This window comes from Tenrec ecaudatus, chromosome 5 (assembly GCF_050624435.1).
Source record: "Tenrec ecaudatus isolate mTenEca1 chromosome 5, mTenEca1.hap1, whole genome shotgun sequence".
In the NCBI taxonomy this organism is placed as follows: Eukaryota; Metazoa; Chordata; class Mammalia; order Afrosoricida; family Tenrecidae; genus Tenrec; species Tenrec ecaudatus.
In genome coordinates this window covers 40,027,467-40,040,057 of record NC_134534.1, presented here as the reverse complement: position 1 = coordinate 40,040,057, position 12,591 = coordinate 40,027,467, and the positions used below count along the sequence as shown (strand labels likewise).

General features: G+C 48.0%; 1 protein-coding gene across 1 annotated transcript in view; it reads left to right on the top strand.

Annotated features, from left to right (window-relative positions):
• MATN2 (matrilin 2) overlaps positions 1-12,591 on the top strand; it is a 202,330-nt gene that overhangs the window by 169,345 nt on the left and 20,394 nt on the right. The window contains exons 11-12 of the mRNA XM_075549452.1: positions 8,696-8,818; positions 11,924-12,046. Of these exons, the coding sequence (XP_075405567.1) occupies positions 8,696-8,818; positions 11,924-12,046 (246 nt within the window). The remainder of the gene's footprint in view (positions 1-8,695; positions 8,819-11,923; positions 12,047-12,591) is intronic.

The window sequence follows — 12,591 nt, the reverse complement described above, 5'->3', positions numbered from 1 at the left end:
TCAAAGGTCTAATGCTCCAAGTCAAAATCAGAAGTCTTGCTTTCCATCCCACTTCCCAACTCCACCTGGTCCTATAGGGACCGCTTGTGGAAGCCGGCTTCCAAGGTGGCGTCCAGGGACCCCGTCTCCTGGGATTATCATGTCTGTGACAGTCCCCTCCTACACGGTCGGTCCGTATGACCAATCGCACACGACGAAGCATCCTTCACAGATTCAGTGACAAAGGACAACTGCAGTATCTGTCTGCAAGGCTCTCTCTCTTTGTTTTTTAACTGGTAAAAATTTTTTTATTTTAATTTTTTTTATATTTTCTTTTATTTATTTATTTATTTATTTTTTAACAATTTATTGGGGCTCATACAATTCTTATCACAGTTCATACATATACATACATCAATTGTATAAAGCACATCTGTACAGTCTTTGCCCTAATCATTTTTTTCTCTTTTCTTTTTTTACACTTTATTAGGGACTCATACAACTCTTACCACAATCCATACATATACATACATCAATTGTATAAAGCACATCCATATATTCCCTGCCCCAAACATTCTCAAGGCATTTGCTCTCCACTTAAGCCCCTTGCATCAGGTCCTCTTTTTTTTTCCCCTCCCTTCCCATTCCCCCCTCCCTCATATGCCCTTGGTAATTTATACATCGTTATTTTGTCATATCTTGTATCTTGCCCTATCCGGAGTCTCCCTTCCCCCCTTCTCTGCTGTCCCTCTCCCAGGGAAGAGGTCACATGTGGATCCTTGTAATCAGTTCCCCCTTTCCAACCCACTCACCCTCCACTCTCCCAGCATCGTCCCTCACACCCTTGGTCTTGAAGGTATCATCCACCCTGGATTCCCTGTACCTCCAGCCCTCATATGTACCAGTGTACAGCCTCTGTCCTATCCAGCCCTGCAAGGTAGAATTCGGATCATGGTAGTTGGGGGGAGGAAGCATCCAGGATCTGGGGGAAAGCTGTGTTCTTCATCGATACTACCTTGCACCCTAATTAACCCATCTCCTCTCCTAAACCCCTCTATGAGCGGATCTCCATTGGCCGACACTTGGGCCTTGGGTCTCCACTCTGCACTTCCCCCTTCATTTAATATGATATATATACATATACACATACATACACACACTTATATCTTTTTTTTTTGCATGATGGCAAGGCTCTCTTTGCTTGCTGTACTTTCTCCCTCATTTCATTCTTTTTAAAATTTTTTATGAATCATTTCATTGGGGGGGCTCTTACAAATCTTATAACCATCCATCATGCAATGATATTAAGCACACGTGTACATACGTTGCCATCAACATTTCCAAAACGTCTTTCTACTTGAGCCCTTGGTTTCAGGACCTCCTTTTCCTCCTCCCTCCCCCACCCTCACACCCTCGTGAATCCTTGATCAATTATATATTATTATTGTTATTTTGTGTCTTACACAATCCGTTGTCTTCCTTCATCCACATTTCTGTTATTTGTCCACTTAGGGGGTGTGGGCTAGATATCCAACCTTGTGATGGGTTTCCCTTTCCACCGTCCCCCTCCTGTCCCAACCATCCCTCTACCCTCATGATATCGCTACTCCCACTACTTTTCCTAAGGGGTTTATCTGTCCTGAATTCCGCATGTCAAGAGTTCTTATCTGTACCAGTGTGTGTTCTTCGGTCCAGCCAGATTTGTAAGGTAGAACTGGGTCATGGTAATGTGTGTGTGAAGGGGAAGCATTCAGGAACTAGGGTAATGATGTGTGTTTCGTCGGTGCCATACTGCACCCTGGTTGAATCGTCCCTTCCTTGTAACCCTTCGGTGGAGTAGAGACCCAAAGCCCATCTGTAGACAATTGGACATCCCCTCATGTCTTTCTTGGGTCTCTGCCACTGGGGCAATAAGATGCCAGACTCTGAGCAATCCTCTGGAGAGGCTCTTGTAATAAGGAACTGAAGCTTCTAACCTATCACCGATAAATACAGGTGTGACCTTGGAAGCAGATTCTTCAGCTCCATTTGAGCCGTGAAATGACTGCAGCCCCAGCTCACAGCTAACTGCGGCCTCATGAGAGACCTGGAGCCACAACCACACACCTCAGCCACTCCTCAACTCCATACCTTCAGACACTGTGTGGGATCTTGAATATTTGTTTTAGGCTGCTGATTTGGAGGATAGTTTGTTACACAGCAGGAGATAGCCATTTAAAAAATTTTTTTAAATTTTATTGGGTGCTTGTCCAACTCTTATCACAATCCATCCATCCATCCATCCATCCATTCATCCATCCATCCATCCATCCATCCATTCATTGTGTCAAGCACATTAGTACATTTGTTGCCCTTATCATTCTCAAAACATTTGCTTTCTACTTGAGCACTTGGTATCAGCTCCTCATTTTTTCCCTTCCCTCCCCGCCCTCCCTTCCTCAAGAACCCTTGATAATTTATAAATTATTATTATTTTGTTATATCTTACACTATCTGAAGTCTCCTTTCATCCGCTTTTCTGTTGTCCATCCCCCAGGGAGGGGCTTATATGTAGATCATTGTGATCGGTTCCCTCTTTCTACCCCCACCTTCCTCTTCCCTCCTGGTATTGCTACTCTCATTATTGGTCCTAAGGGGTTATCTGTCCTGGATTCCCTGTGTTTCCAGCTCATAGCTGTACCAGTATGTATCCTTTGGTCTAGCCAGATTTTTAAGGTAGAATTGGGATCATGATAGTGGGGGGAGGAAGCATTTAAGAACTAGAGGAAAGTTGTATGCTTCATCATTGCTACACTGCACCCTGACTGGTTCGTCTCCTCCCTTCTGTAAGGGGATTTCCAGTTGTCTACAGATGGCCTTTGGGTCCCCACTCTACACTCCACCTCATTCACAATGATATTATTTTTTTGTTCTTTGATGCCTGATACCTGATCCCTTTGACACCTTGTGGTCTCACAGGCTGGTGTGCTTCCTCCATCTCAGCTAGTTGGCCTCTTGTTTACCTTCAAGCCTTTAAGACCCCAGACATGATATCTTTTGATAGCCGGGCACCATCAGCTTTCTTCACCACATTTGCTTATGCACTCACTTTGTCTTCAGCAATCATGTCAGGAAGGTGAGCATCATGGAATAACAGTTTGATAGAACAAAGTGTTCGTGCATTGAGGGAGTACTTGCGTAGAGGCCCAATATCCATCTGCTGAGATAGCCATTTTTAGTAGTTTCTTTTCTTTCCAGTGCTTCTCTGAGTGAATAAAAGCAAACACAAATGTTTCTTATTTTCTTCCCAGTCTTCTACACACATTATATATATGCATTCACATACATACATACACACATACACATATATGTATCCTGTTCTATGTACCCCTCTTTTTCTCAACACTATTTTCCCAACATTTCCTAGAGATTGCTTCATATCATTACATAGAATATGTCTTCATTTGTTTCATGTGTCATGTTTTATGGGGCGGAATATTCACTCACCCAGGCTCTTGCAGGACCCTTGGGTGTTTGATGACTGTTTGTTATCTCACATAAGACAACAGTGAACCACTTGGGAGAGTACCCCTTCATACTGTACTGCACTAGGTGGGGGAGGGGAGCTGGGTCACAGGTACATTTCGTAACTTTTGCTAATGCAGCCAGATTCTCCTCCTCGAGGAGAGTACGCTGCTTCAGTTTGTTTGAATGTGGATCATGTGCTCGCTTTGCCTTAAATAAACAAACTCTGCTGGCAGTTCTAATGCTTTTCTGAGGTCAGGAGCCCAGCACTCTCCTATCCAGTGACGTCGCGAGTGGACTGTTTCTGAGCTTGTAAATCTTTGTGGGAACAGGACGGCCTCATCGTTCCTCTTGGCAGGGCTGGTGGGCTGACCGCCAGCTCCGTGGTGAGCAGTCAACGCTTGCCCAACAGTGTCACCAGGGTGCCTCGTCTCTCTGAATCAGATATCTGACCAGATCCTGAGGGTAAAGGTTAAAAGTCAAAACTCTCCATTTGCTTTTAAAACATCCACATAATACAAATTCCCAAGTGCTACTCCTTTGCCAGCTTATGAGAAGTCAGAACCTGGGTTGGTCGCTCCCAGGATGGCTACAGGGAAGGCTGGAGACGTGGCCCTGTGGAGGCGTGGCTTGAGCTGAAGGAAAACAGTAGCCATCAGCCAGATGCAGGCTCAGCCCTCAATGGCTCGGATGCCAGGGTGGCAGGGGCCCAGTAGAGTCTGTGTCAAGGAGACTCAATCACTCTTCAGAGGTGATGCCTGAGGACAGAGCCTGTGGAGACTCCGGGCAGGGAGGTGGTGTGCTCTGAGAGGCCGATCAGGATCCTGGGTTGAGGAGGCCAGCCTGAAAGAGTTCTAGCTATTGAATTGTCTTGGAGAGTGGGGTATTCTTATTGCAAATTCACGTTGAGGGGAACCACCCACCTCCTCAGCCAGCCAGCCATCGGTATCAAGAATCATTCTGTTGTCCTCTCCACTCTCACACTTCCTGGAGGGCTACCTGAAGCCGTGAGGACCCGGTCTGCATTAACGCGTCTGGGGTGTGTCCGGAGAAGTAAGCACTGCTGGAGCAGGCTGGAGGCTCAGACGGCTCAGATGCTTTCCTGGATGCAGTTCTAATTTCAGTGAGCATAGCACTTTCCTGTTTTTCAAAGGTTTGGGCAGTGTTTCAGCCCAAAGGCTGAGAGGCAAAATGTCCTTTTTGTTTGAAAGTGTACTTAAGAATATTATAGCAATGCAGCATAATTGAAAAAAAATTTAACTTGGAATGCATTGTTGAATCGTAGCATTGCCAGTTTGGTTCCTCCCTTATTAGCAGTTGGTCTGGGCAAGTAGTCATCTTTCCCAAAGCTTCCCTTCCCTAGCTCTTACATGACAGGCTCCAACCAGCACTGTCTTAACTCGCCCCCAAGTGGTTCTGAAGACGCTCCTGAAAAAAATTAAAAATTTAAAAATGATGATGATGATGCACAGATAGTTTTAGGGGGAAAAAACTCAGCAAACTGGAAACAGATTTGTGCCTGATGATAACAATAATTGTGTTAAATGGTGACGTGTTGAGCTGCGAGCCTCAAGAAAAGCGGTTGTTTTTCTAGTAACCTCAGTGCATGAACATCATGGTAGGAATTCTACTCAGTCTCAATTGATGGTGTCATCTCTCCAAAATGTGTTGTTGCTGTGTGTTGCTGGATACCACTGAGTCAGTTCTGCCCACAGCACCCCCGTGCACAAGAGAAGGAGACACTGCCTGGTCCTGTGCCGTCCTGACAGTTGTTCCTGGACCTCAGCCCGTCTGAGAAAGTGAAGGTTTACTGTGCCAACCTGGACGATAAACACATGTGGGGTTAACTGAAGGGCAGAGGGATAAATGGCTCAGTGAGCCTCACCTTTCTGGTTCTCGGGTCTCTTGCTCTCTGATGGTCGGACCAGGGTGCAGCTGCCTTAGCCAGTTCCCTGCTTCAGCTGGCAAAGCTCACTTCCTGAGAGACATCCCCAAGGAGAAGCCAGATGGACCTACCCCAATGCAGCCCTGGGTGCTGGAGCAGCTGTGTGGAGATCCCTGCCAGTGCTGAGATGCTTACATGCTCACCAATTTGGCCTTCCTCCTGCAGATTGAGGAGGACTTTGTAGATCAGTGTTGGACATATAGGCTAATGTTAGACTTATGGGCTTGGACAGCAGCACTGGGTTGGGGATGCTTTCTGAATGTACACTTACTCTTTATCTAAAACTCTCTTATGTGCATATGAGTTTCTGTGGGTTTGTTTCCCTAGTTCACCCAGACTAACACACCATTGTTGCAGCCTCTGTGCCAGTCCACCTCATGAGGACCTTCCTCTATGTCACTGCCCCTCTACCTTACCAAGCATGATGCCCTTCCACAGGGACTGGTTCTCCTGACAACATGTCCAAAGAACGTAAGACAAAGTCTCAGCATCTTTGCCTCCCAGGAGCGCTCTGACTGTACGTCTCCCAAGGCAGGATTGGTTTGTTCCTTTTTAGCAGTCCATGGCACGCTCAATGTTCTTCTTCCCTAGCATCCCAATTCAAATGCGTCCATTCTTCTTTGGTCTTCCTTCTTCAATGGCTGACTTGCACACCAATAGGAGGCACTTGAAAATATTTTTACTTGGGCCAGGTACACCTCAGTCCTCAAAGTAACATCCTTGCTTTTCAACACTCTAAAGAGGTCTGATGCATTAGATTTACCCAGTAAAATGTGTTGTATGATCTCTTGACTCCTTGACAACTTCAAAAAATGTCCCCCATTTATTATATCACCAATTGGTCCAGTTGTGGGGGTCTGGGTCTTCTGTACGTTGAGTTGGAATCCTTAATCTGCATCAGCACGTGCTTCAAGTCCTCCTGGCTTTCAGCAAGCAAGGTTGTTAACAAGTCTTCCTCCCATCGGCATGCTAAATTCTTCTTCATATAAGGCACCTTCTCAGATTCTTTGTGTAGGGTTCTTGGAAAAGTTCACTGCCTAGTTGTCCTCAGGACTGAGCTTTTACGCTCTCCGCGTGGCTTTTGCAGATCTGTGAACCATCTGTGCCCACAGAAGCCATGGCAACGCTGTCAAAGACGGTGCTATTCTAGCTGCTCAGCCCAACAGCCTCTGAGCCACCCTCGACCCTTCTGCCATCCTAAATCCAATGTACCCTTGTTTGTCGTTAGGTGCCCCCGAGTCCATGCCAACGCATCTCAACCCCTGCCACAGAATGGAGCACCGCCTGGTCGCGTGCTGTGTGTCTTTGTGTCTGAGCCCGTGGTGGCAGCCCCCGTGACAATCCATCTTGTGGAGGGGCTTCCTCTTTTTCTCTGCCCCTCTGCTTCACCAAGTGTTAGTCTGTTCGCAGATCTTATTTATAGGCTCTCACTTCAAAGTGGAATCATAACCCGGGAGGCCTGGGTTGGCCTAACAGTGAGTTAACCAGCAGCTTCTGGGGAGACAGAGCTGGTAAGGAGGAGGATCACCTAGGAGCCCTACAGGGCAGTTCTGCTCCATCCACTGGGGTTCCATGAGTCCGGGGCCTAGCAAGCAGCAACCTTCAAAGCACGGCCATAGTCCGACCCCTTCCCACCACCCTGGTCTGAGCCTGCAGAGTTACTGCAGTAGGCTTCCGACAACTCTGCACTGTCAGTCAGTACAGGGCCAATCTTTTCAACTAATTCTGATCCAATCATTCCACTGCTCAGGACCCTCTGGTGGTGTCCCTTCCCATGCAGAGTGGCCCCTGCCTGAGATGTCTGTATCATCTGGCCCTGCTGACCTCCCTGCCCTCTTCTCCTAGCTGCTCCAGTAATACCAGCAGTTCCCAACCTTCCTAGCGCCGCCACCCTTCCATACAGCTGCTCATGTCGTGGTGACTTCCCCAACCATCAAATTATCTTCATTGTTGCTACATCACTGTCATTTTGCTACTGTTATGAATCAGGCGACCCCTGTGAAAGGGTCTTTCGACACCCCCAAAGGGGTCACAACCCACAGGTTGAGAACCGCTGAACTAGACTGTCTCCTTGCTTTTCCTGACACGTGCTAAGTGGACTCCTACTTCTGAAGTTAGCAAACGCCACTCTTCCTTGAGGTGCCTAGAGTGACACAAATTGTTCACACTCTCCTACTAAACTGAAAGGTTGGTGGTTATAACCTGCCCAGAGGAGCCGTGGAAGAAAGGGCTGGCCATCTGCTTCCATTAAGACTAAAGCCAAGAAAACCCTATGGAACTCAGTTCTCCTCGGTCTCACATTGGGTGGCCATGAGTCGGATTTGTTTTCTGGGCAACGGATTTGCTTTCGGCTCTTTGGCTCTTTCCTGCTGGTAATGTGCGCCTCCCAGACACACACACACACATACACACACACACACACACACACACACACACACTCCCTCAGTGTCTTCCGCCGTCGATGTATCTGGCTGGACAGGGAATAATAAGCCCTCCCTCCCAGACCTCTGTACCTCTTTATGGGCCTTTGTTTCCCCACCTGACATTGCACGCTGCTTTGTCTGTGGGTTGTCTTCCCCTCACTCAACCCCCTCCCAGAGATGTGAGCGTCACAAAAGCAAAACTTGTGTCCCCAGCCCTCTAGTTAAAACACCAAACTCACCACCGAGTGGATGGATGCAGATTCTTTCGGTTCATAGGGACCCTACAGGACAAGGTAGAACTCTCCTTGTGAATTTCCGAAACTGTAACTCTTTACTGGAGTAGAAAACCCTGTCTTTCCTCAGCAGGAGTGGCTGATGGCTTTGAACCGCTGACCTTGAGGTGAGCAACCCAAAGGGTAACCACGATGCCACTAGAACTCGCTAGAGCCCTAGTTAGGGACTCAGTAAATAGTTGTTGCCTTCAGAAGTGAGAATGAATGAATGGATTACCTAGGTATAAACACACGTGCGCGCACACACACACACAGAGACAAAAATGATGAGCAGATCAGTTGATATTCTAGTTAACTGGAAATCGGTGACGTTGAAGGTTTTTTAAAAATAGGCTATGTATGTCTTTTGTAAACTTTTCCCCTGGGGGCTGGCTATATTGTTTCAATTTGTACCTGTCTAATCTTTCTCATAGACTTGCTTTCTATTCTGAAAGGTGCATTATGGAACAAGGTCCTGTTTTAGCTTGAGGTGTCTGCATTTTTGTGGAAGATTGTTGCTAATCACTGACATCTGCATCTTTTCCTTTCTCCGCTGCCGGTTTGCTTCTCAGAATTAGACGCGTGCGCTTCGGGGGCCCATGGCTGTGAGCAGTCCTGCGTAAGCAGTGGGAACTCTTTCACGTGCCAGTGCTTTGAAGACTACGTCCTGCGCGACGACAGGAAAACCTGCAGAAGTGAGTGCCCCCCCCAATCCCAGCGATTGAGTGGCATGTGATTCACGTAGCAAACGGTCAATAGTTCATCACATCAAGGGTCAATAGTTCATCACATCATCACATCAAGTCAATAGTTCATCACATCAAGGTCAATAGTTCATCACATCAAAGGTCAATAGTTCATCACATCAAGTCGTCACCACCACAGTAGTCTGTTTTAGCGCATTTTCTTCATTCTCGTGCTCATTGTTATCAGCTCCCTGCTCCCCCCAACCTCCCCTGCCCTGCTCGCTAGGAACCACTCAGGCCGTTACCGTCTCTACACAGCATCCAGCCTGGATGTCATGTGCCGAAAAACATTTAAAAAAACAAACAAGCAACAACAACAAAACTAACCAGAACAGCAAAGTAGAAGTAAAACAGATAACAACCTCAATAGAGAAGAAAGCAGGAGATATTAAAAAGTAGAACAAATTTAAGTGGATCACAAGGAAGATCAAATCATAGGCTGCTCGATTTTAACTGCATCTGTAACAACCTCCCAAGGCAGGTATTGACTGCTGCCAGCACATGGTCAGCGGCCAATTGAGACTTGCAGAATTGCCCACCCCCTGGGGGGGGGGGGGGAGTCCAAGGCTGCAGTACTAGTGGAGCTTACCCACTGCCACCAGCGCTCCTTTCAAAGAAACACCAACAAGCAAACTCTATCAGGTCGATTCTGACTCATGGTGACGCGCCCTAGCAGGGTGGGGACCGTTTTCCTGCCAAGAGCCATTCGGATATTTACAACATCATTCGTGGACCATGCAAAATGGCCGACTTCAATCGTAGCCTGCTACATTTGGTCAAACATTTAATTAACCAAAAAACTGAGTGCCATCGAGTCTGTGCCGACTCATCATACCTCCCTGTGGGTTTCCGAAACTGTAGCTGTTTACAGGAGTAGAAAGCACAGCCTTTTCCCTACAGAACTGCTGGTGGTTTTGAACTGCTGACCATTTGGATCACAACCCAGTGTGTAACCCGTCCTTACTGTGACGGCAGGAGCCTGGGAGCATAGTGGTTACATGTTGGACTGCTGCCCTCAAGATCTGCCATTGGGAACCACCAGCAGCTCCTCAAGAGAAGGGAGAGGCTTTCTACTCCCAGAAAGAGTCACGGTCTCGGAAACCCACAGGGGCAGGTCTTCCCTGCCCTGCAGCATTGCCACAGGTCAGAATCGGTTCCGTGGCAGTGAGTTTGGCCCACCCCTTCCCTACAGGGTTTCTGAGACTGTAGATGTGTATAGGAATAGACAGCTTCATCTTTCTCTTGAGAAGCAACTAGTGAGTTTGAACAATTGACCTAGTGGCTAACCCCCAACTCCCAATGCCAACATGCTCTTTGTGATCCTGAGTGGATTCTTGAAACAAACTAACTAAAATGCACCTGAGGTTAAAACCAAAGGAAACCTAAATAATCGATGAGTTCGTTATTAAGTAGGAGCCGCGGTGGCTCTGTTGGGGAAGCATCGCGCAGGCAGTGGAGAGGCTGTAATATTGACTGGAGCGGGTTTCCACATTCCTCTCCCATAGGAAGGCTGGCGGTTTCAAAGCACCCCCTTGTTAGCAACTGAGTGCTTAACCACTGTGCCACCAGGCCTCCTTTCATAGAAAAACAACACCACACCTAACAAGTTAATTGATTCATAGTGACTCAACAGAGGGTTCTTGAAACTCTTAATTTCACTAGCCGGCTGTCCACCCCTATAAAGATGCACAGCTTTGGAAAGCCTGTATTGCTAGCATTGCTCCAAGTGAGAATCAGCTCAAAGGCTGTGGCCTTAACTGCTGGTCCAGCGAGGCCGGCTGGTGCAGCCTGGTCAGCGTTGGATTGCTGACTGCCAGGGGGATCTCCGACCCCCAGGAGTAAGATGACACTGCTGTCTGCTCCCCTAAAGAGTTGCCGCCTCAGAAACCCGAGTCCAGATGCACTCCAGGACCGTGGCTGTGGGTTTTTGTTTGTTTAGCTATTGATCATGCATCAGTACCTGTTCCTTAATGATAACAAATGTTTCATGTGTATGAAACTATTAATAATAGTAGAAATTGTGGGATATGGAAACTCTACTATTTTCCTAATTTTTCTATAAACCTAAAACTGTTAGAGTAAATAAAATCTTTTTTAAACAAAAACAAAAAGTGAATACTAGAGGCACAACTAAAGTGTATGATCCGCGCTCTCTAGCAAGAAATGGAGGGTTAGTAGTCTGCTCCGGCAGAGAGATGTACCATCAGCCGTCCAAGATGTCAAGCCCCGCCTGTGCCATCTCCTTGCTGGGAGAGCGCCTTCCCTTCCCTGAGCCTCTGTTACTCTTGAAGAGCCCGTGGGGGCAGTGGTACTTCCAGAGGCACAGCTCCCTCAGGGAGATCACCTGGCCCTGAGGCTATCTTTACAGAAAGCCTGTTTTGCATAAAACAAGCCTCTTAGATGGGACCAAGACCAGCCTGCCTTCCATAAGCAGCCTTTGAGTACAAAGCTGGTGCAAAACTCCGATCACATCTCAGTAGAACCAAAGGGGAGTGGCCCCTCCCCCGCCCCAGCAAGTGAGTTCCACCCCCATGGGCACCCCTTCCTCACGTGACTCAGAGGTCTTCGTCAAGAGCGGCTCGTGTTGACACAGTGGAAGAGAAGAGGGGTGACTGGAAGTGCTACTCTCATTTTGCAAACAGGAAGGCTAAGAATCCAAGAGATTAAGCGGGTCTCCTAAATCATCTATTATGTTCGAGACAAAGCCAAAATTAGGTTTCAGTTCCGCTCATCTAAATTGATGTTTGATTTCCTAAACTATCCTCCCAACGGTCTTTCTGCTTCGAAATTGGAGGCCTCGCGTGCAGAAGGCTGTTGATGGATGGCGTTTCCCTAAGGCCCTGAAGCAGGGGGTGGTCAATGATGGTCCTGAGAGGGAGGAGGCTTTGAAGAGAGGGCGCAAATGAGAGCCGCCTCAGCCTCCATCTAACTTTCCCCATCAGTCACTACCCCCGGGGCACAGCGTCCAGTGACCGAGATGGCTGGACCCTCCCAATCGAAGCCCATGTAAAGGGTAAGCTGGTAAACGGTTTTCACTGGCCCTGCCCTCCCCAGGGAAAGACGCCTGCCAGGCGGTCGACCACGGCTGCGAGCACACTTGCGTGAACAGCGGTGACTCCTACGTCTGCAAGTGCTTCGAGGGATTCCGGCTCCGCGAAGACGGCAAACGCTGCCGACGTGAGTCACCTCGGGGTAGAGAAGCACTTCCCATGTGTGGGGCCCCCCGTGGTTACAGAAACCTGTTTTAATCTTGAAAATCTTACGCAGAGAAGGGCTGACCTCCGTGTTCTGAAACTATTTTGCAAGGGATGCAAACAGCCAGCTCCTGGTTCTGCAGGGATTTCTCGGTTGAGGTCTTGGGGGTGTCAGGAGTGTTGCTTCTTTTCTTTTTCTCTCAGTGGAGGAGTGGCAGGAATGGCCACATGCTACTAATCATAGGGTCAATGGTTCGAGGCCGCCCAGTAGCCATTTCAGGAAAAAGAAGCCGCAGGACAGTGGTGTCTCAGGGCTGCATGCGGAAGGTCACAGCCTTTGAAAGCCCTGTGGAGCGTCGGATCAACTGGACAACAAGGGTTAGGGGTAAGGTGGGTCCTTTCCCGCTAGACGTGCGTTGCACAGTGTCTGACTTGTCCCTGGGTCCAGTTAGAAACTCTGCCGGCCCCTGTAAGGTCTGTAGGAAGACAATGCCAATGCCTTTTCTTTCTTTCTTTTTTGGCAAACCG